The sequence below is a fragment of the Antechinus flavipes genome, chromosome 1, assembly GCF_016432865.1.
Source record: "Antechinus flavipes isolate AdamAnt ecotype Samford, QLD, Australia chromosome 1, AdamAnt_v2, whole genome shotgun sequence".
In the NCBI taxonomy this organism is placed as follows: domain Eukaryota; kingdom Metazoa; phylum Chordata; class Mammalia; order Dasyuromorphia; family Dasyuridae; genus Antechinus; species Antechinus flavipes.
The window spans coordinates 325,074,552-325,100,095 of NC_067398.1; the positions used below are offsets into that span (position 1 = coordinate 325,074,552).

The 25,544-nt window shown below is 37.1% G+C and overlaps 1 protein-coding gene across 1 annotated transcript in view; it reads left to right on the forward strand.

Annotated features, from left to right (window-relative positions):
• Positions 1-17,700: 17,700 nt before the first annotated feature.
• The window catches only part of TGFBR1 (transforming growth factor beta receptor 1), a 50,741-nt gene continuing 42,897 nt past the window's right edge, over positions 17,701-25,544 (forward strand). The window contains exon 1 of the mRNA XM_051966724.1: positions 17,701-18,191. Coding sequence (XP_051822684.1) covers positions 17,939-18,191 — 253 coding nt within the window. The 5' untranslated portion in view covers positions 17,701-17,938. The remainder of the gene's footprint in view (positions 18,192-25,544) is intronic.

Genomic DNA, 25,544 nt, shown 5'->3' on the forward strand with positions numbered 1-25,544 from the left:
GGCCCAGGACTCTATCCTTAGCAGCAGCAGCAGCAGCAGCATCATGGAGAAAAAAGATTTAATGATTTGCCTTTACACTTGAAATATAGAAAGTCAAATTAAATAAAATCAAAAGAAGAAATTGGTTAAATCAAAGGAGAAATTAGCAGAACTAAAAGCAAAAAGAAAACTGATTAAGACATTTTTTGAAAGACCAATGAAATCAGCAAAAATAAAAAAATTTTAAAGCTATTTCTTATTTAACTGAGACTGTCAAAAAGACAAAGTGACAGAAATTTATAGAAATAGATAACTTTTATGTAATACCCACTATGAGCCAGGCACTGTGTAAAGCATTACACAAATATTATCTCATCTAAGAGAGGTGGACAGAGAAGGACACACACACACACACACACACACACACACAGAAACAGAAAGAGAGAAAAAAGGACAGAGAATTAGAGACAGAAAGACAAAAACATGAAATGAATATAGCTTTTTTTAAATGCTTACTACATATATGTACAAAACATTCTGCTAAATGCCAAGGGTAGAAAAAGAAAAGATAGTCCTGCTTTCAATGAGTTCACATTCTAATATTGAAGATAACAGCATATGAAAGATTTCAATTTCTAATCAGAAGGAAAAGCAAATGTTAATATTTCTTCTTTAAAGAGAAAGAAAATTTCATTTTGGCCATTTACCTTAAGCTGTAGAACATGCATCTAGTTTTAGAAAGAAGTTCTTGTCTTTGCAAGGCCATTCCTTAAATCTTGGGTGACAAGACAGTTGTTTCCCATTGATTTTTGATTAATGGTTACTCAGTCCTGCTCAGAGGCCAGGACCTTTTCAAGTTTTTCCATGAAGGATTCTTGTCACATTCTAGTGTCATTTATCTTAAGTTCTCCAATTTCCTCTCTCAACAACAGATACAGTTTTACATAACAGGCAGATAGGTTTGGGTTTTTTATTTTATACATACATATTTTTTCCCCAGTTGAAGCTATTTGTGTTTTAAGTTATACAGATGGCACTTACAAAAAAATGTATAGTATTGCCAATGTGTTTGCAAGTATGAAGTTGGTGCTGCTATAACTAGGTCATCCAATTAAAGGTTTTTGGATTCCCCCCCCCCCAGGTTTCTCAGTGGCAACTCAAGTTAAAGAAATGTGATATTCCCTGTCTCTCCTCACCTCCCCCTCCACCAAAAAAAAAAAAATAATAACCTGCATTCTTTGTGCCTTAAAGCACAAGGGTTTTGTTTATATTTTTATAAAAAGAAATTTCTATTTTTTAAAAATTATATTTGTATAACAAGAATCAGTTACAGGAAACTAACCCAAATTTCTTCCTTCTGTTATATACAAAAAAGCTTGATTTCTTTCTAATACTAGTATATTGCATAGTAAATACACTTACACACTATTCATGAAGAAAGAAGTCAATGTCAGATAATTCTTTATAGTATTTTCCTTATTACTGAAGTTTTGGCTGAATTTTAAATTCTCTATAGAGAGACTTCCTGCAAAACAGGAAGACCCAGGTTCAGACCCCACCTTTGACACATCTACCTATGTACCCATGGGCCCATCATTTAGTCTCTCCTAGTCCTTGGCAACTTTCTAAGACTGTTAGGTTTCAGATGAATAAATTAATCTGCTTTAATAGAGGAAGTCCCCATCCTTAGGAGTTCTCCATATTCTTTACATATTACAATCTTACCCAAAAGCAAATCATTACCCTTAACAACAAAAGACAGAAATCTAACCATGTCATCCCCTTGCTCAAAAATCTTCAGGGGATTGCTATTTCCATTAGGATAAAATATAAATTACTCAACTTGGAACTTAAAAATTCTACTGTATGGTTTCTATTTACCTTCTAGGCTTATTTGATATTATCCCTCTTCATGAACATATTTCCTAGTCAAACTTACCTCTTCCCTCTATCCTGATTTGTAGTACTTTCTGCTTCTCTATGTTTACATAACTCACCTGCCCATGAAAAGTACTCTCTCTGCCCTTCCTTCCCTTAAAATGCCTAGTTTCCTTCAGGGATAACTCAGCTTCCTGCTATAAAAAGTCTTTCCTGGGTCTCTCCCCACATTCCCTTCTTGAACTTAGTTTGTATTTCCTAATTTGTTCATATATGATGTCATTCCAGTAGTACATAAGGATTTTGAAGGCAAGAACTGTTTTTGGTTTTTTTCGTTTTGTGTGTGTGTGTGTGTTTTTTTTTTTTTTACCTTTGTTTCCCTAACACTAAGCCAGCATATATTAGTTGCTATTACTCATGGTTGTTGAATTGTTTATTTCAATTTATTTCTCTGAAATTAAGTTTTCTTATCTGTAAAATAATAGTGCTGTAAATGAAAGTCCTTCCCACTCTAAAAATACACAAAAATTGGATTCTAAGGCTTTAATCATAAATATAAACTTATTGTTCATCCTTTGTTTTCAGAGGACCAATGACATTACCATGTCAACACAGTTTATTTGGCTGTAGTTGGTCAGTCTAATACAAGTTCTGAAGGCTCTCCTACTCCTCAGACACAAGTAGTCCATTAGGACATTTGGGGTGGAGATATCTCTGGAACAGCACAGCTCACATATGCTTCTGTTACTGTGATTTTACTTTGCTGATGGAATACAATGCCACCTTTGATGTGGGTATGCCATACTGAGTTGTACTGTGAAACCATGCCTCCCCATTGCCTCACCACTGATACTAAAATTCTTCAGAGAGACCTTGAAAGTGTCCTTCTACCACTTTTTCTGTTCTCCTTGTAAACATTCCTTGTGCAAGTTCTCTGCAAAATAGTCTTTTAGGTAATTGTAGGTTTGACATTTGGGCTACATGACTACCCTACCAAAGTTGTGCTCTCTGCAATAGAGTTTGAATGTTTGGCAATTCAGCTCAAGAAAGAATCTCTTTGTCCAGTATCTTATCTTGCTAGGTAATCTTCAAAATCTTTCTAAGACAATTCAAGTTGATGTGGCTCAATTTTCTGTCATGGTACTGATTGATTGTCCAAGTTTCACAGTGATGTCAGCACAATTGCTCTGTCAAGCTCCAGTTTTTCACACACACATACTTTCTTTGGAGCCTTCCAAATGCTTTGCTATCTCTGACAACCCATTAATCATTTTCTTAATCTATGTAGACATCCCTGGAAAGTGTACTGCTACTATAAAATTTCTCCATTTACTGTGACCAGTGGTTCCACATATAGATGGTGAAGTCCTGGCTTGTTTCTTGATGTTTTCTTGATGTTAATTGTCAGACCAAGATGAGCAGAAATAGTAGAGAATCAGTCTATGTTGCATCTTAGTCTCAGAGGCTACACTGACTGCACAATTATCTGTCAACAAAACGGTAGTATATCAACTTTCCTTCTTCTATGGTCTTAGCTTAAAGGCTTTTCAAATTAATAAAGTTTGCTATCATTGTAATAGCTGACCCTTGATGCCATTTTCTCCTCATTGAAGGCATCTTTTATCATAAAAAATGTCATGCTAAAATCATGGGAGCAAGTACACAACCCTGCTTTGCTCCATTTGAGGCTGGGAAAGTGTGAGATCATTGTTCTTTATCCAGAACTCATGAAAGGTACCATCATGAAATTGGCCTACAATACTGATGAACTTCTCTGGGCAACTAAATTGCACCATGATTTTTCCACTAGCCCACATGATTCAGTTTTAAAGACTTCTGTCAGGTTAGTGAATGTTATGTACAGACCTCTGTTCTGCTCCTGGCATTTCTCTTGGAGTTGTTAGGTAGCAAACACCATATCATCCTTTTTCTGTCCCTTTCTGAAATCATACCAGGAGATGATCTTCCAAATGAAGGATCAACCAGTTAAAGAAGACCCTGGCAAGAATCTTAACAGCAATGACTAAGAGAGAGAAAAAGATCCCCTTGTGATAGTCGCAGGACAATGTTTCCTTTCCCTTTAGAGAGACCAATAGAGGCATCTTTGATCTCCTGAGGGAATAACTTCCTCTTGTTATTTGATCTGGAAGATTTTACTTAGCTTCTGAATGAGCAGTGAACTCCTATTTTGTAGATATCTGTTGGGATAGAATCAGCAACAGTCACTCAAGAGAATCCTGATGGCATTCACATTCAGTTCTTCCACTGAAAGTTTGGCTAGAGAGGAATTGACAACAACTTGAGATATCCCACAGTGACTTCAACATTGTTTGATAACAATCTATTGAGAACACTGTGGAAGTGTTCAGCCCATCTCTCCAGAATTATGTCTTTTGTGACCAGTATGGCTCTATCAGTACTAAGTATTTGAGATGCACCATAAGTCTTTAGCTTAGAAATAGTCTTCTGTACTCTGGCATTCAAGGCTAATGTGGCTCTGATCTAACTATCTAGACATTTCATATCAAGTCATTTAATAAATTGGATTATTTGTCATTCCCTAATCCCATTTTGACCTTTTCCACTTTGGGGCATCTATCTATCTATCAATCAATCTATCTATATCTATCTATCTATCTATCTATCTATCTATCTATCTATCTATCTATATATATGTATATATGTATATATGTGTATATGTGTATATGTTTGTATACATGTATATATAAATATATATGTTTTAGCCCACAGCTTTAATAGATAGATGGATAGTCATCCTTTTTTTCTAGACTTCTTATTTCAATATGTTGTTTATTTGTTAAAATTGTTTCCTTCAAAGTCCAATTTTGGTGCGATTTTTTCCTTAAAGCTTTTCCTGCTTCTCTCCAACTTCAAAGGTTTGATTACTCTGATTTAACTCTCCTACATAGTTAATTTATAGTTTCTTCTGAACATGCCTTAGTCCCTTTATTGGGACAAGAAAGCAGTAGCTCTTCTCAAAATCCTAATGGGTCTAAACTCCTTGTCTTTATGCTGGTTACTGGTAGCCTCAGAGTAGGAGAGCAACTTCCAGGCTATTGTTAAGGCTAATTTATTTAACTGTAGTGGGGAAACTACAGGTAAGTGAAGGGGCAAGGAAGAAGATCTGTTTGATGAGACATTTTTATAATTCAGCAGCACAAATCAGGGCAGAGGTCTGAGAGAAGACAATGGTGATTCAGGTACTGAACTTGTTGGGGTGAAAGGAAAACAATCTAAAAATCCACAGGTGACAACAAGGATTAATGAGGGATGAAGCAAAGTTTAGAGGAGAGGTAACTATTAGATAATGGTGATAAAGGGAAAATCTGAAATTAGTACTGAAGAGCAAGGAGTATATATGCCCAGTCCTCAGGCTGGCCCTGTATGTGTATAAGGGAGTATGAAGAAAGGAACAGTCAGTCTTGGAGAAGATGTAAAGGGCTGTGTTGTCTTAAGGAAAAAAACTAGGTTTCAGTGAGCATCAGGAGATGGAAGGCATTAAAGAAGGAAAAAAATCTGGGAATCACAAAATCACAGATTGAGCAAAACAAAGCCTTATAGATCATCAGGTCTAAACTCCTTAGAGGAAACTGAGACCCAGAGAGATTAATTAACTTGAACAAAGTCTCAAGTGAAAAAGCAATGATCAGGACTCAGATCTCTGACTCAAAATACAGAGATTTCTTTTTCCCGTGGCACATTAGATATTTAGAGGATACAAAGAAAATGGAGGCCAAAGAACTGGGGGGAGTTAGTGCTAGGTTTACTGGGGTATCCAGGGAGGACTGGTGTGATGTGAGGGCTTGCTGAGCCCTTTTTGGGGCTGTTCATCTACCTTTGGTGTCTACTTTCACCCAACTCTCACTATGGCTTCAAGAAGTTGTAGCATGTACAATGGCCACATCTCACTAGCACCCTCAGAGCAGGCTGGGGGTAACCTTCAGATGTCAAACTTGATGATGAATTAGAGGGATATTTATCAATTTATATCAATAGATATGTGAGGACTTTCCCTAACAAATTGGGCAGATGAGAACAGTTTTTTCCCATTGGTCATGATGGTAGCTGAAGCAGGAGCTGTGAAATGCTTAGAGTCAGACATTATAGATGCCAAGATCACCAGTTGTCTTGACAATAGTAATAGAAGTTGATTATGGGCTAATTCAAGAGTGGAGTCTGTTTCCTGGCTTGTTTATTCCTGGAGAAAATGTGTCCCACTCAAACAGATCTAGTTTCCTCTCACAACAATTGATAAGATTATCTACTACTTCTGTCCTCAATGATAGCCATCAATCCCTGAAGGGTAATAGCCTGAGTCCATGAGAAAAATTACGAAAGGAGTAAGCCTGTTGGAATAGGGAAGGGTTTTATCTACTAGGAAGGATCAAATGTAATTTTATATGATAACATCTGAGACAAACACAGTTCTAGCCCCAGCTTAGAGTTTTTCTCCTTGTGTGTCAAAAACTCCAAAATGAATGACTGACTAAATGTTTAACCTCATTTCCACCTAGGCCTGGGACAGATTTTCTGAGGATGACATGACATATATACATACATACACACACACACACCATATATATATATATATATATATGGTGTGTGTGTGTGTGTGTGTGTGTGTGTGTGTGTGTGTGTGTGTGTATACACACACACACAGAGAGAGAGAGAGAGAGAGACAGAGAGACAGAGAGACAGAGAGAGATGGAGATGATTCCTGATTGGATGAGAAAATGCTGAATCAGGAATTGAGTGGAGAAGGGATTTATTTTAGTTTGTTTGAGACATGCTTTGAAAATGGGCTTAGAAAGAGTTTAAGTTGAGAAGGAGGCAAGGAGTAGACTTGTGAGTGGTGATGTAGAGCCATAGACAAGTTAAGAAAGTTTAACACCATCCTATTCTTTTGATCTAGCATTTGCAGCTGGAGAAACTCTCGGAGCAAACAGATAGCTAGATATAGATATAGAAGTATGTGTGTGTGTGTGTGTGTGTGTGTGTGTGTGTGTATATATATATACATATATATACATATATAATATATATGTATGTATGTATATCACTACTACCACTGCTTGAACTCACATAATAAATGAGTGAATAGCACTTAAATACTTACTATGTACCAGGCATTAAGCATTTACATATACATATACCTATACACACACATATAGGGGGATGATTGATAGGAAAGGGAATGTCTGTCTGGGGAATCAGAGAGGATGAATTGATTCATAGATGACTGATTCCTTTCCAGGAACTATGGTGGTACTGACTTGATTACTATGCTCACAGTAGGAAGTGGAAGGGGAAAGTGAAAAGTATATATACAGTGTGACAATGCAGGAAGATGTAGAGAAACATGACTAGAGCTAGGTGGCTAGAGCTTACCTTGATATGATGATCTCTCACGCTCAGGGAAGATCCAGAATTTTCTATCTTGGATAAGAGAAATATATCTCAGATGAATAACAGTGTGGGGAAGCACTGGAGTTGGCAGCCAATAGCTTAGAAAAACTGCTCCTAAAGCTCCTACATGCTCCTAAAGATTTGTTATGTTTTATATTGTGCTGTAAAAGATGGTTCTAGCTCTTTGTAACAGTTACCAAAAAAATCTTCCTAATCTCTCACATAAAATTACCAGGGATCAGATACAATAATAGCAGTAGCCACAGACTCACAGCTTATGTCCCAGGGGTGAAATTGATATTTGAAGGATGGCATTTGAAATGTTATACATCTTCCTTATTAGTTTTGGTGGTAAAACAAAAGAGGACAATACAGTAATATAAGGGAACAAGGGGATGAAATAATAGAGCCTTGCCATGACATATGAAAATATTTTCTTTTTCAAAATCTTTCTTTTGTCATTATAGCAAATCTTTCCCAACCTCTGTTAGAAAAAAGGAAAAAAAAAAGATTAAGAGAAAGGTTCAAGAAGAACACTAAGAGAATGCCATACTATATGGAAGGAAGGAAGGTAAATCTTCAGAAATATGGGACAAATACTGAGCTATGAGGAGGTTTCCACCAGAACTCCCAGAAAATACTTACAATATATAAATATACAAGCATAGGAAGGCACCTTAGATTTAACTTTTCTAAACTCATTATACAGATGAGAAAAAAGTTGATATTTGCTGAATAAGTCAATCCAGTTAGCAAACTTTTATTAAGTGCCTACTATGCACCAGGGTGCTGTGCTAAGGTGCTAAGAAATGAAATAACTAAAAAACAAAACAAAACAAAAAACCTTGTACCTGTTCATATGATCTCACAGTCTTATGGGGAGACAACACGTAAACAACTATGTACAAACAAGTTATAGACTAGTTCTATTAAAGATAACAGCAAAAGGAAGGCATTAGCATCAAAGGATTTGGGGAAAGACTTCTCAGAGAAGTGGGTGTTTGCTCTGTTACCTGAAGCCAGGAGACAGAAATGAACAGTATTCCAAGCACAGGGGACAGGCAGTGCTATCTTATCCATTATCTCTCTCCCCAGCCAGGGTGTGCCAAGTGTGAAGAACAAGGAAGCCAGTGTCATTGGGTACATTGAGGGGTAGTAAGTGTAATAAGGCACAACTTTCTCAGTTGACCAAGTGCTAGGCTCAGAGTCAGGAAGACCTGAGTCCCCATTTTGCTTCAGACACTTACTAGTTGTGTGACCCTGGGCAAATCACTTAACTATATTTAGCTCATTTTCTTCATCTGTAAAATGAGCTGGAGAAGAAAATGGCAAATCACTCCAATATTTTTTGCCAAGAATATCCCAAGTGGAGTCATGAATAGTCAAACACAACTGAACAATATCCAACTTCTGGATATTTTCACTATTTAACAAAAATTGCTAGTTACACTGGAAAAAATATTTCAGAAAATAGGGATAGAACAACATCTCACACCCTATACCAAGATAAGATTGAAATGTATATATTATTTAGGTGTAAAAGGTGATACTACAAGTAAAGTAGGAGATCAATGGATGGGTTACCTGTCAGATCTTTGGAGAAGGGAGAAATTTATGACCAAAGAAAAATTAGAGAACATTATGAAATGCAAAATGGATAATTTTAATTACATTAAATTCAAAAGTTTTTGTACAAACAAAAGCAGAAAGCTGGGAAACATTTTTACAATCAGTATTTCTGATAAAGGCCTTATTTATGAAATATATAGAAAGCTGAGTAAAATTTATAAGACGATAAGTTATTCCCTATTTGATAAATGGTCAAATTATATGAACAGATAATTTTCAGATGAAGAAATTAAAGCCATCTATAGCTATATGAAAAAATGCTCAAAAAATGCTATTGATTAGAAAAATGCAACTTAAAACCACCCTGAGGTACCACCTCATGCTCCTCAGATTGGCGAAGATGAAAGGAAAAGATGATAAATGTTAAGAGAGGATGTAGGAATGTGAACTGATGCAGCCATTCTGGAGATCATTTTGAAACTATGAACAAAGTACTAGAAAACCCTTTGATCCAGCAGTACCACTTCTGGGTCCATATTCCAAAGAGATCATTAAAAAAGGGAAAAGGATCCATATGTGCAAAAATGTTTGTAGCAGTTCTATTTGTGGTAGCAAAGAATTAGAAAAATGAGTTGGATCCCCATCAATTGGGGAATGACTAAATTATAGTATATGAAAACAATATAATATTATTTTTCTATACAAAAATGATGAACAGGCTGATTTCAGAAAAGCCTGAAAAGATTTACATGAACTGATACAGAGTGAAGTGAGCAGATTCAAGAAAACATTGTGCACAGTAACAGCAAGATTGCACAATGATCAACTGTGATAGACCTGGCTGAGAAGAGTTGCTCTTCTCAGCAATTCAGTGATTCAAGACAATTTCAATGAATTTTGGATAGAAAATGCCATCAGCATCCAGAGAAAAAATTGTGGAGAATAAATGTAGATTGAAGCATACTGCTTTTACCATTTTTTTCTTTTTTTTTTCTTTCTTGTGGTTTTTTCCTTTTGTTCTGATTTTTTCTCCCCCATCATAACTCATATAGAAATATGTAAAAAATGAATGTACATGTAAAACCTAAAAAAATTAATTAAAAAAAAAGAAAATCTCAAAAGGGGTCAAGAAAATCAGACACAAATGAACAACAAAAAAAGTATAATAAACCTGGAAAGATAGGAAGACCCTTAGTAACCTGCAAAAGATTATCTTTTGCATACTTTGTATATATATTTGATGTATATAGATATTTACATGTTTTCTCCCTAATTATAACATGAGCTTCTTGAGAGAGGGCAAGAACTACATTTTTAACATTCTTTGTGTCTCCAGTGCTTATCATGTTATCTGATATAAATGATGTACTTAATAAAGGCTTGACTATTAACTAAGGTCCAGAAAGGAGCATGGTAAATAGCAAAGACAGCAGAGCTGAGATTTGAATTGATATCTTCAAGATCAGTGATCTCCAAAGTGAGTCCTGAGACCTTGGGAAGGGGAGCAGATTGGCATGACTTCAGAAGGTATGTGATGAACAGAGGAAATATTGGAGGCTTCCACCCTTCCTATAATAGCCAATCATGAACTTTATCGCCAGAACAGCACATCTCCAATCTTTCCCAGTTAACACCCTTCATGCAAGCTGTTGACCTTTTCCCTTAAGTCAGAAATCATTCTGGAAGTGGATCTCTTCGATAAAGAGAGCTAATTCAGTTTCAATTGATCAAAGATGGGCAGAAGCAGCTACACTGAAAACACTGGGAGATGAATATAAACTGCTTGCATTTTTGTTTTTCTTCCCGGATTATTTATACCTTCTGAATTCAATTCTCCCTGTGCATCAAGAAAACTGTTCGGTTCTGCACATGTATATTGTATCCAGGATATACTGTAATCTATTCAACATGTAAAGGATTGCTTGCCATCTGGGGCAGGGAGTGGAGGAAGGGAAAGGAAAAATCGGAACAGAAGTGAATGCAAGGGATAATGTAAAAAATTACCCTGGCATGAGTTCTATCAATAAAAAGTTATTTTAAAAAATAATAATAATAATAAAGTGCATGACAGGAAAAAAAAAAGTCAGAAATCATTCTCCCGGACCAATTATAAAAGAATTCAGACTTAGCTAGCCATGGCATCAGCTGCAAATGTGCAATCATTTTCCTCTTTGCTCTCACCAAACATACCCACAAAGAGAAAAAACTATTGACAAAGGTCTACTATCAAAACATTTGGAGGCCATCATCTCAGACTCCAAACATAGTATTCTTTCCACTACAACATACTATCTTTCTTCTGAAAGTTAAAGTCCTGGAGACTTAGAATATTAGAGATAGAAAAGACCACACAGTGACACAAATCCCTCTTTGAAGACAGTCATTGGTTGAAGATCTCTAGAGAAAGAACACTTGTTATCTCCTTAAAAACAAAGAAAAGAATTCCAAATGAATTAATTAATCTAAAAATTATTAAGTACTTGCTTTGTGTCAGGTATTGTATTAAGTACTGAGAGAGATAATCTCTCCCCTCAAGGAAGGGATGTTTTGGCCTAGGGACTCTAGGAAGGTAATTTGATTCATAAAACAATCAGTTGTCACGTCGAACCTAAAAAGTAGCATTGATTTGAATATTCTGCCCAAAGCAAGATGTGAAATGTTGAATGGGGAAGGAGGAAGTTGTTCTGGTCTGGTTAAATAGTTACCTTTAACTGTTTGAAAGTTTTTCTTTATGTTGAAATCTACTTGTCCTTCTGTATTTTTTTTTTTTTGTCTAAACTGCAATATAATTATTAAATCCTTTTTTGCATATTCCTTTTGCACACATCTTCCAACTAAGTTGCCTAAAATGGAAAAAAAAATTCTGTTTCCCTGTTGATCTATTTAAAATCTCAACTTATCATAAGGTATAGAGATGGTCTTATGTAGACTTAATTTGTGAACTTTCAGACAAACTATTCTGCTGAATGTTGGTGTGAAAAGATAGAAGATATGTCATTCTACAGGGCTAGTAGCCTCACTAAAAAATATTTCCCAGGGAAATTTGTTCTTAACAACAGGAAAATTAGTGTAATGATCTTAAAAATCTGGTCCTTCTCTTTGTGATGCATTTAACATTTTTTTCCATTAACATTTTTTCAAGTTTCATAGAAAATATTAGTGTATTTTTTAAGATATTGATACACTAGTTAATAGTGTATCTGTAAAATAGAATCAAGAATTAATATACATGTATATTAAAATAAAAGTAATGTTAAAGCTCATCCTGTTCAATATTCCCATGTTGTGGATGAGGAAACTGAGTAGCAGTTTGTTCCCTTATATATAAAATGAGGTAACTGAATTAGATTTTCTATTATTTCTTTTCTAGCACTAATATTTTATGGTTCCAACTCACAGGAAGAGTAAATGATAACATAGATATGGAACCTAGGATTCCTTATTTTCCAGTTAACTATTCTTTTCACTCTATGACTGAATAATGCTCTATCATAATGGGTTAGTAAATCTTTTCCAATCAGGATAGCAACCTAGGAATACAGTTCATGTTCAGGGTAGGGAAGTCTGAGGAGAATGAAGTTTCATCTAAAGGAGGCAAATTTGTGTAAGTCTTAAAGAAGCTGAATGCCTGAGATTTAAAAACAACATGATGGGAGATGGGGGAAGGGCAGTTACTGCAGATCCTGCCTAGAATAAGCCTCAAAAGAGATCTTAAATAGCTGTGGAGGGAGAGGGAAAGTAATGGCTTTAATCTTGGTTGAAGGCCAGGTCTAGAGAATGAGGATTATTATTAATAAGAACTGGGCAGGTGGCTAGTGTTGACTGGCAGAAGGGCTATGGTGATTACTCTAAGTGGGGGTGTGGGCCAGGCCCCTGGGATAGAGATTCTCAGAGGGATGATTTTGAAGCTCAAATGTCTGGAGAAGGTTGATTTAAAAAACCCCAAAAAACCAAGGATTGGATAAAGAAGGTTTGGAGGCTGCAACAGTCTAATAAATGAATAATTTATTATTAATAATAATAAATTTAATTTATTAAATTAATCCTGGATTGGCTTTTCTTTTACTCTTAAAATTCTTTGTTTTCTGTTTATCTTTCAGATTTCTTAACAAAGTTTTATAAGAATGGATATTGAAAGCTATCTTTACATGTATTTGGAAAATAAAATGCTATTTAAAAAACATTTCAGGGCCTCTGCAACTTGGCAATTAATAAAAAGTAAATGTAGTGGTTTTTCTATAATCAATGGTGACAAATTGCTATAGAGATACTGGCAAATCTATTCCATTTTTCATCTGTTTATTCTTCCAATTTTATCCATAAATGCTATTGGAATAATCCTCTTACTAGGGTCTCTTGGTAAGATTTCTGGAGAATTATTTTGCCTTTCATTAGTTTTTGCTTACATGTGTGACACTACCTATAATCAATCTTTTGCCATCCTACTCAATATTTAGCAAATAAGTCTTTATTCTAAATTAGAGTTGTTCTTGGTTGCCATTTATTTCTGCTTGCCAAAGAGATCAAGTGTTAGCTGGCTGTTGTAGCTTCTGAGCTCCTATGGCTCTTCACTGTGGTGACTGCTTTAACTCATTAATCAGTTTTAGCAACATTCACCATATTCAATTTCCATTTCTAAGAATCAATGGTCTTTTAAAATAGTTTAAAATAGAGTTGTCATCGATTTAAGTGGCTTATCTTTATAATTTCTTCTTGAGGTCACACTATACACACACACACACACACACACACATATATGAAAAGGAACAGGCAAGCTTTTATAGACTACTTTACAGACGTGATCACATCTTCACATCCATACAATTGACTGAAATGCACTGAGCACATAAGCCCAGTTTTTTTTTTTTAAATTACAAAGCATTTAAGATAATAGAACAAAATGTTATTTAAAGGCATTTAGAGCTGCAACATGGAGCTCCCTATGCCTATATTTTTTAAGATTCCTTGATAGATGTAACTATACAAATAATTTTGTTCAACGATGTTTTCATTATTAACCTATGAGGCACAATAAAATGAAAATATATACTGCCAAAAATGCTTGCCATTGTTACCGGAGCTATCTTGTGCAGAATCCAAAGAAAAAGATAGATTTCCTTTAGATAATGAGGTCCTCCAAGGGTTCTTATTTGAAGATGGTTTGAGGTTGATTATCTCAAGTCCCAGACTTCTATAGGGTTTCCCAAAGAAAATCAGGGTCTCTCAAGAAAGATGATTAGCCTAACTATCCATGCAGGAAAGAACATATGAATGAAAAATTCATTCCAGCAAACATTAAGCACCTACTATGTATAAACTATTCTCCTAGATGTTGAGAATATAAAGTTGAAAATTAAATACTTCTTGTCCCCCAATAATCTAGTTTATTGAATTAAATTAGTTCAATGTGTGTCTAGATAATGATCTATATATCATTTCTATATGTATGTATATGTATATATAAGGATACAGACCTTCAAATACACATATGTGTGTATGTGTGTGTGTGTGTATATAAATATATGTATTTATATATAAATACATATATTTATATAAGTATATGTATATCTATGTAGATATCTACATATCTATATATCTATATATGCAGTTGGATGAGCTGTCTATTAACATATTCTATTAGTACATATATCTTGGAAAGACATTACAGATGGACAACATTCCCAGCACAAGAACATACAAGAATAATAGAAGATTAAAGAGCATATGTGTGTTATATAACTGGAAGTATTCCTGTCAATCACATCATGTATCTGAGGAAATAATGAAATATTTCTAAATTATTTATATGTGAATATATATAACATAGGAAAACAATTACCTTAAAGTATAAAGCTTAAAACTGTACTATACTAAGACTTTTGAAATATCCTGTATAATTTTAATTAAGGAGGTAAAAGTTCACTGACCTCAAGTTAATAACTCCTGCTCTAGATATTACACGAATTATACTAATTTGCTTAAGGTTTCTATATTTCTAATCAATGTTCATGAAGTAAAAAATAACAGACTTTCTTTTTCTGTAGGATTTTGCCTTCACTTCCAAAAAAGGCCTGATTATTCTTTTTTTATAATTTGTTTAAGGAAAGATCCTATTTTTTCTCCTCACCTTCTTCTTTTTTCTTCATGGATCAGCAGAAAGGGAAATAGAGAAATGTGACATACAGAGACATTATTATTTTCATGAACTAAAAATAGAGAATTTCATTAGTTAAGTTTTAGAATTACAAGCTCAAAACCAAGGTCTATAGTGATAGTGATATCAGAGACTTTTTGATATGGAGGGATAGTAACCTGTTTATATCAAGAAACTCTGATATTACTACCACCCTAGGCACTTGGTTTTGAACCAATAACTTGGAAAATTTACTAATGAATTTGAAGCATTTTCAGAAATATCATCATGAAAGATGCAATTCATGAAAATTAACTTGAGAATTTGAGACTTTATCTGCTATCATCAATTGATAAACATTTATTGAGCACATACTAAGTGACAGCCACTGTCTTAAATTCCGGGAATATAAATAAAAATTAAAACAAATAGAATCTATCAGGAAAGACAATTCACAAAAGATGAAAGGGAGTTGGGGCATGTGAGACCTAAATGGAAATCAAATTGGGCAACTGATGGAGAATGAAAAGTTTGTTGGAAGGTTCTGAGTGGACTGCTTAGTGTACCAGTCTTCTCAATCTGAGGGAAGAGGTACCTGAGAATGCTGGGCAGTGTTGGATATCAAAAGCTGAATCAATCTGCATGATGATGAGATTTTTATCCTGGGGGGAAGAATGAAGTTCCAGGTGTAGAAGACAAGCAAAACAGCTGATGATAAATAAAACTAGTAAGACAGAGGCTTATGATGCAGGGAGAGATAACAATTGGTCAGTGTCTATGCAGGACTTTCTGAGGGAGAGTAATACTGTATTGGTCCGTGAACACATTCTATTAGCAGGAAATCAGGATCAGGAAATAGACATTTTTCTGAGACTTTAACCTATTACCCTATTTCTAAAACCTGTCATTCCCTTTACTCTCTCCACATGTAAGCAGGCAGCACAAAAAGGTCTCTAAATTGGGGGGAAGGGGAGGGAGAAGGAGAGCAGATTGGTCCCAGGCTTCCATTGTATCAGATTCTCAGTGACTAATTTGGCAGAGATACTGGAATAGTTTACCATTTCCTTTTCCAGCTCATTTCTCAGATGAGAAAATTGAGGCAAACAGGGATATGTGACTTGTCCAGGGTCACAGATTATCTTAGGCCCCATTTGAACTCAGATCTTCCTGACTCCAAGTCTATCAATCTATCCACTGCCACCTACCTTGTCTTATGTCCCAGGAACCAATCAATTCACTTATTTTAACAATTAAACTCCTTAAATACCAGCCACTCTTGGGAGGATTAAACTATATTCATTTGCATCAACCTTAATCACCATCATTCCCATTACCTACTAGGCCTTTAAAGTCTAGATTTAAAGTGTTTTCTTGACCACGTTTATTAAGACATTATTGTGAAACAAATTTTAAAAGAATTAATGAAGACAAGTTCCTTATTCAACAAGTAAAAAAGCATTTATAAACCTATTTTGTAGCAGGAACTGTACTAAGCATTGGTAATAGAAAGGTAAAAACAGTTCTTGCCCTCAAGGAGTTCACAGTCTAATAAGGGAGACAACAAACTATAAACAAACAAAATATATACAACATAAATTGGAGATAAAATGCCGAGGGAAGATATTAAAGAATGTTGGGAAAAGCTAATTGCAGAGGATGGGAATGCACAAAGTGACTTGAAGCTAGGAGGTGGAAGCCAGGAGAGATCATTAAGTTTAATTTTAAAAGGGGGATGGGATTTAAATCAAGTGGAAAACAGACATTTAAAGTTTGTGTTTAAAAAAAAAAAACTACATAGTATTTGTATCGAAAGTAAAAGTATCTTATTGCAGAATCATAAGTCTGGCTGCTAAATTATTTTGGCACATACTGAAGTGAAGGTGGGAGGAGTGTCTCTCAGTCGAGAAAATCAAGAATGGAAAAGTAGTTCAGCTTATTTTCGTTTTTAAGGAAACCAAAGATTCCCTCAAGAGGCACTCTGGATAACCGTTGTAATGCAAACACTGTAGGTTTAAAACATTAGCCACTTGTGGTTTGCAAAACTAGATGCCTCACTCATCTCGGCATATGTTCTCTCTACTCCTTCCTAGTTTCTCCTGAGTTTATTTGACTTAATAGAAAAGGACGACCGGAGAAGTTCGGGCTCTTGAAGTCCTAGGAGGATTGCGCGTGTAGATGATCCTCCCCCTATTCTGCTGCTGCAGTTATTAGAAAACGGGGTTGACCAATCTTGGCCATTTTTGTTTTCTGGACTCAATGAAGAGTGGTTAAGAACGAGGGGCTCCGAGGTCACGTCTTTGTGGGCAGAGGGGGTGGGCAGTCCGGAGGCCCGCGGAGTTGGGACTGGCCCGGGGCTCGGAGGAGGGGAAGGAGGTGGGAAATGGGGACAGAAAAGTGCCTGGGAGTTAGGCACAGCTCTGCAGTGGCCAAGGGCGATAACGGTCCCCCAGGAAGGGGTGCAGATGTCACCGTCCTCATACAGAGTATACAAAACGTGAAGAACCCCAAGGGAGGCCCTCAGTCCTGAAACACTTCCCCTCTGCAAGCGCAAGATGCTCTCGCCCCGTGGATTCCCCCAGCTCTAGGGACCCCTAGAGCCTCTAGCTTCGGCGCCTGCTTCCTCTTCCAATGCACGGCTCACTGCTTCTCCTTCCCCCTCTCTTCTCCCCCACCCCGGCCGCTTCTTGCACCATCCGAAACCTCAGGCTTGGGGGACACAGGGTGGGGGGTGGGGTTGAGGAAGGGGCGGGTGAGTTCTGGGAGTCCGGGAAGAAGGCGGGGTGGGAGGGGTGAGCCTGTGGAGGGACTAGAAAGGAGGCGGGGGCCCGGCCGTTCCCTGCGCCCTCCGGCCCCGGATTGGCTGCGGCCCTGCGGGCCGGGCTCTTGCCTCTCTTGTTGTTCTCCAGTCTCGGCAGCTGCCGGGAGGCGGGGCCGAGACGTCCCTCGCAGCCAATGGGAGGGCCACCCCCGAGCAGTTACAAAGGGGCCGAACGAGGCCGCGGCGCGAGGCGAGGCTCTCCGGTTCCTCGGGGCGGGGGCTCCGAGACGCGGCCCCGGCCCCTCGAACGGACCGGACGCGGAGTACGTCGCGGGACCATGGAGGCGGCCGCGGCGGCTGCGGCCGTCGCGGGGAAGGCGACTGTTCCCCCCCGCTACCAGATGTTTCTTCTCCTGGCGGCCACGGGGCTGGTCCCAGGGGCGGCGGGTGAGCCATGGGAGGGGGGAGGGGCCGGGCGGCGGCGGAGGCGGACGGGGGCGCTGGGGCCGCGGCCCCTTTCTCCAACATGGCGCGGGCCCTGGGGGCTCTGGAGGTGGTCCGGCAGCTTGGGGTAGGGAGAGAAGAACTCCTCCCGGGGTTCCGCCGCCGCCTCTGCCAGACAGACCGCAGACAGAGATTGCGAGGAGGCGGGGGTGGCGGCGCGGAGGGGAGCAGAGCTGGAGAGGCTGCCGGGTCTCCTCGAACTAGTCTCGCTGTCCGGTGCCGGGAGAGTGCTTTGGGAGGCGGATAAAAGGAGGGCTCCCCCCCACCCCCGCCCCTGCGGAGCCTCCTGCCCCGTCTGCTCCGCGGGCCGTTCTGGAGAAGGCAGGACATCCCCTCACCCATCTTTGTGTTCACTCTGGAGGCGGAGGGCCAACTAGGTGGGAAGAGGAGCGGCTCTCCCGGTGCCTCCAGGGGTGTGTGGGGGGGGACGTGTGTAGAGTGTGCAAGTGAATTCCATCACCGGTGACTAAGAATTATTTTCGCCATAGAAACTTGTGTGAATATTTGCTTAGTGTTTTAAAATGTTTGAATGGGAATTACTTTTTTTTTTTTTTTTAACACATTCATCTAACACGTGTTTGGAGAAAATTTATTTTACCTCTTCTTGCTGCTAAATCAGATCTCTAGTGGGGAGAAAGATGACTAATGAGAACTGTAGCAGGTTCCTGTCGTTCTAGGAGGACTTGGGGAGATTTAAGACCTCTATTTTCTGGCTCCTGAATGAGAGATCATTTTAGGAATACAGACTTGACTCTGCTGCTTCATGTACACACAATGCCCACAAAAATAAGTAAATCGCCAAAAAAAAGAAAAAGAAAAAAAACCTACCCTAAAGCCTCCCATTTTTGGAGCTAGGTAACATGTATAAAGAGTGAAGTTGGTGGAAAGAATTCTAGGTTGACTGTTCGTCCCTCTACTGGCTTTAAGTGCTCCTAAATTGCCAGGCATTATGCTAAGCCCTTCCGATACAAAGAAAGATAAAACTGTACTCCTTGCCCTCATGGAGCTCGCGTTCTAATAGGGAGATTATGTGAGTTTCCCTGTGCTAATTTGTTTCAATTTCTGTTGGAAGCATTAACTATGGGAGGGACCGAGAAAGGCCTATTGTAGAAAGTGGGATTTGAGACGGGTCATGAGAGTTTGGGAGAATAGGAGTGTTAGAGTATTCTAGGTGTAAGAAGCAGTAAAAAGTTTTAGAGAGATGGAGGAAGTATTATGTGAGAGTTACCAATAATTACATTAGGATAGCTAGATAGCATAGAGTAGCTAGGAGGTATGTAATAAGGTCTAAGAAAACTGCAAGGGTAGAGGGTCTGTGAAGGGTTTTCAAATACTAAGCAGAACTTTTATATTTGAATTTGTACCTTGGCTAAGAAATTTCCAGACTGGTTACTCTGGGCAAGGAGGTGAAGTCTGCCTTTTTTTTTTTTTTTAATCTGTCCAGTGAAGGGAACTAGACAAGATCTTTTTAATCTTTTTCAATTATTAAGCTCTAATCTTTGAAATTATATATTTGGAATTTTCTTTGTTAGACACACACACATATTGCAGATGGTATCTTTTATGCTGGAATTTTGCAGCTGGTTTATATTTTATATTTCTGTTGAAGGAAGTAATAATTAGAAGACACATCTGCTGGAAAAATAATATATTCTAAAGGTAATTAATATTGAATTTTGAATTATCCATATTATTTAACATGGGTGATCATGAAAAGTTGGTTTTACTACTTTTTAAAACTTGGCAACCTATGCATTGTATTTGGGCAATTGATTTTTTTGAGTTCTATATAGAACATCTGCAATAGACATTCCAAAGTTACAAGTTCTGTATGTGGACTGTGCATAGAAAGAAACGGCTTGAAGCTGTGGAAAAAGGGCATTGATTGACCTTGGAGTTAGATGATGCTTATACTCTATTGCTTTAGGCCTGTCATTTAAATGTTATAAAAAGGAAATTACAATTATACTACCTCTTTTACCAGATTATTGTGAGAAATAATCTTTAGTATTTATAATCAACTGCTATATATCTTGGAGGTCCTTTGGAAGGAAAGCACAAACCCAGAAATCAAATCATTTAACAGGTATTTATTAAGCAGCTGATAACAGTCAGGCATTATACTACGGATATACCCGCAAAGAATGAAACAGTCCTTACAAGAAATTTATAGTCTAATAGGAGAGATAAGTATACTGATATAAGCAATTGAAATACAAATATATATATATATATATAATGTAGTTATATACAAGGTAGTTTAATAGGTACACTAGCAAGTTGGAAAGAATAATGAAAGATTTCATGCAAAAGATGATCCTTGAGCTGTGTCTTAAATTAAGAAAGAGGAAGTGGAAGTAAGGAGGAGTGACACTCTAGGCTGTTTGAGGAAAATATATATCATGTGTACATGAATATTATATGCATAGAAGGTTTAGAAATGAATGAATATTTAAATATCCACTACCACATTTAAAATCCCTTGACTGTTCTAGCAGTGATTCACCTTGTTAAAAACTGCTAAAAAAAATCTTTAGTATAAGCATAATTATATCTCATAATTAATATGCTTCATAAGTAATAGTTACTTGGTTTTGTGAAAATATGGCCAGGTGAAACAATGTTATAAGGTAGTTTGTTTCATAGTAATCACATTATAAATAGAAAACAAGTTACAGAGTGGTCAAAATTTTGACTATATTTAAGGTTAAATTGCTTTCTACACCAAGTTTGGGGCTGGATGGGGCTGCTTGGAAATAATAGCCTTGAACATACAGAAACATATGTGACACCATCTAGCTTCTAGAACAATCTAGTGTGTATTGAAATCACGCAACAGATATTTTAAAATTAACCTTTGCTATGATGAGCATTGCATAAACATTAGGAAGACTAACACATATGAGGTGTTCACAGGCTTCAGCTAGGAATATAGAGGAAGGAGAATTAGGGGAGAGGAAGGGAAACTAACTAGAGGATAGAAACAAAGAATTTAACAGTATCCTTGAATAATATCATGGGCTGGAGCTTGCAGGGGAGAGTGACTATTTGAATTTTGATATATATATTCTTGTTCATAGCAAGGAACTTGTCTTGTCAAAGTGAGTTGGTTATGATCTGTTTCTTTAGAATAGACCAATGGAAAAGTGCTAAGCTCAAAGAGCAAGAGAAAGGGAACAGGGGTTTGTTAATTAGTTCATTGTAATGAGTCTAGGAATTTCACCTGGACTTATATTTTCCTGCCTACTTCCTTTCAGTAATTGGAGAGCCAGAGGGGCAGTGAATTTGATTTGCTGAAGTTGAGTTAAAATAAATTTTTATCAAGATGCTTTCCTTTTGTGTTTCAGAAATAGCTAATTGGAGCATTTCTCTTAGAATCATAGAATTTAGAGCTGGAAAGAATCTTACTCATGAAATTGAGTTCCAAAGAAACGAACCCTTAATTTGTTTTTATGAATGAGAGCAAATCAAACTAGACATTTATCAAATACTTTTTATGTGCCTAGCACTGTGCTAGGTTCACCCACGCCAAAGCAAGATAACGTTTAAGAAGTTGCTTATATTGCCCTGAGGGTGGATATACTTAGGGGAGAGGGGAAGAGATACAAAACAAGTACTTGGTAGTAATGAAGAAGAGGTAATGGAGACTAAACCTGTGATTTCATTGTTGTCTGGACTACCTGTGTGTGGAAATTCTCTCTACTAATGCAGATTGACACCCTTGTAATTTGTAATCTTAAAAAGTTGCCCAATTGCCTCAGTGCATGGAACCTAAGAGTTTTGTTAAATTACTTAGCCAGGGTCATTTTGTCTAGCCTTATCAAAGGTGGAACTTGAATCCAGGCCTTCCAGAATTTATGCTTTTTATCAACTGCCCCATGTTACCTCTTTGTACCTACCGTATATGTACAAAATAAATAAGCAGTGATTTGGGGAGGGAAACACAAAGAGGGAAATCGGGTAGCATTTGAGTTGACATTAAAGACAGCAAGGAACAGAGGAGGGAAGGGAAGAATAGTATTTTAGGCAGAGGAGACTTATGCTTGTGGACACATGGATAATGACAAGTAGACTAGTTTGGCAGGTCCATATTATGCATCTTGGAAGGGGGTTAATACCTAATCAACCTAGAAACATAAGTTGGAGCCAGACTGAAAAGCTTTAAATGTCAAAGAGTATTTTTCATTTTATCACAGAGGTATTGCTGAATCACTGAAATTTCTTGATCCAGGGAAGTAACATGGTTAGATTAACTGTGCTTTAATGATATTACCTTAACACTGTTGTGGAGAGTCTGGCAGAGCACTGGTAGATTTAGTGATTAGGCTGTTAAGGGCCGGAGAGAGGTGATAAGGACTTGGTCTATTTTGATTATGATTTGAGTAAAAATAAAATGGATGGATAATTAAGAAGGTGAGATTTATAAGACTTGGCAACTGAATATTGCTAGGGGGAAAGAAAACTGAAGAGATAAGAATGATTCTTACCTTTTAAACACCAGTGATTAGAAGTATGGTGCCCTCATTAGAAATAAGGAAATTAGGAAATCTCATGAGTTAAGAGATAAAAATAATATATTGTATTTTGTATTTGTTGAGTTAATATCTGTGGGACATCCAGATTGGAGGTGTAGGACTGGAGCTTAGTAGAGATTAAGGCTAGATGTGTAGATTTTGGAGGAATTGATGGTTACCATGAGAGAGCGGATCTGAGAGAAGAACAAAAAGCCCTGGTATATGGCAGTGCATAGAAAGCAAGACATGAGAGATTGTCTTGCAGTGCAAATTGAGAAAAATGGGTCAGAAAAGTAGAAAGATGGACATGAGCAGTGTCATAAAAATTCAGAATAGAATGTTTCCAAAAAGGATAGATAATGGTCCATAGAGTCAAGCTCCTGATATTTAGTAGGATTGGAACTGAGAAAAGGCCATTGATTTTAGCAATTAAAAAAAAAATGGTGACCTCAGAACATAGAATGGTTGAGATGGAAGCCAGATTACAAAGAATTGAGGCAAGAAAGAAAAGTAAGGCAGTGGAAACAATAAAGGGGAACAGCTTTTCTAGGATTCTAGCAGTGAAAAAGAAAGCAGAGTAAGGCCAAATAAAGTGTAGAAGTAGCCAGTAGCTAAGGAGAGGTTTAAAATTAGAGATAAAGAAGGGATAATGGAAGGCACTAAGTTCTGGAGGTGATAGAATGGGATGTAATAAATGGAGGAGTTGGTATTTACAAAAAAATACCTTGAGACTGGAGCAAGACTGGAAAGTATAGGGGATTGTGCTAACTCTCTTTTGGAGTTTCCTCATTAAGAATTTTCATTGTAGTTCAGTTGTTTTCAGTTGTGTCTGACTAAGTGAACCCATTTGGAGTTTTTTCCCCCAAAATACTGGAATGGTATGCCATTTTCTTCTTCAGCTCATTTTACGATGTTAGGACCTGAGGTAAACAGAGTTAAGTTACTTGTCCCAGGTCACACAATTAGCAATAGCCAGATTTAACTCAAGATGAGACTAGTGCTCTATCCACTGAACCACTTCGCTGCCCTATATCAATGAAATTCTTGACATCCGAATTTTCCATATCACTGAAATTACAGGTCTGCCCCTTCCTTCTTCATCTCCCAAGAAAGATCAGTTTGAAAGGAATAGGATGATAGTAGCGATTCTGGGGAAAAGACAGGATAACCTTTCTGTAGGTAGAATTTAAGGTAAGCCTTGAAGAAAGCCAAAGATTTTTTGGAGAGTGAGGAAGAGAATACATTCCAGGCCTAGGGGACAGAACTGCTTTTTCAAATTCATTGAGATGGGATAAGGAATAATGATGGGTTTTAGACTAGGATATTCCTAAAGTTCTTTTTAGAGTATACAAGCTGACCACCAAGTTTTCCCTTCTTCCCCTAGTTTCTTTTTTTAAACTTACCTGCTTGGACAGGAACTCTCCAGTTGGTCAGCACATCTGTTTTGCTGTCCTTGGCATAGACCTTTCCGTATCATACCTCTCTATGCTTTTACTTCCTTTAGATCTACTTTTTCTAGGCACTGACTCTTTCTTAATGGCTTTCCAGTTTTAATCCAGGGCTTAGCACAGTACCTGTCATGTAGTAAGTGCTTAATAAATGTTTCCTTCCTCCTGATCTCTCCCCAAACTGATCTTAGTAAAACAGTAATTCCATCAGTTCATACCCTGATTAAGAGTCTAGTACCTTTGCATTACATAAAAGATTAAACCTTCAAGTTTGGCTTGTTAAGACCCTTTAAAGCTTGATTTCATCTTATTTATTGGAATTTCTCTCCTACTGTTTTTTCCACTGAGCAGCCGTCCTTTCAGATATATCATTCTCTTTCTTCTTCTGGAATACCCTTTCTTTTTATAGGTTAGTACTGTCCACTTCAGCACTCAAATCCTACTACTTTCAAGAGATACTCTCAGACTGATTTCATCTTTTTTACACTATTCACAGCATTCATTTATTCTGCTTGCAAGGTTATATAAATGTTTCATGTGTGTATGTATCTTGTCTTCTGAAATACTGATATTTTTAGAGAACATCATTATTGTTAGAATCTTTACATCTAGACAGGAAGGTAATATAGATATATGCATTAAGATTGCAGGGTGCTAAGAGCTAAGTGAATCCTCATACAGTAAATGCTGCTGGGCTATGGGATAGGGAGGACATAAAACACAAGATATACCTTGAAGGATGAATAGGATTTAGGATGGGGAATAGGAACGGAATATTTTGTCATCAGGAATGGAGTATTTTGTCATCTATATTTCCTGTATGTTTTTAAAAGAATGATATGCCATGAAAAAATACATTTTCCATTTATTAGTGGCTTTCTATTGGGTGCTTATTAAATTGATTAACTAGTAGATTACTTAACTCTGTTAACAAAGTTTTTTCATCTTTGAAACAAAAGTTTTAGATTTACATTTTTGTATCTTTTTATATGTATCATTTTATCTCTGATAAAATTTTAATTTTTATTTAAGCAAAATGTTACATGCTTTTACTATATAATAAAATAACCATGGGTTCCAAATAGAACAAAGTATTTTCTGTGCATATGAGGAAACCAAAGTTCCATAAGATCCACTGATTTGAATAAATTCATATGCAGTATTTTATAAGTGGCCAAGTTAGGATTAGCAGTCTTATGATTTAGCCATCTTTTGACTCCTGATCCATTGTAAATCCTGAAAGACTTCACAGATATTGTGAGTTTAGAAGGAAAGTAGAGATTGCATCTTTTTAACTTTTGCATTCTCCAAAGTGCACATCCACAGAGATACTG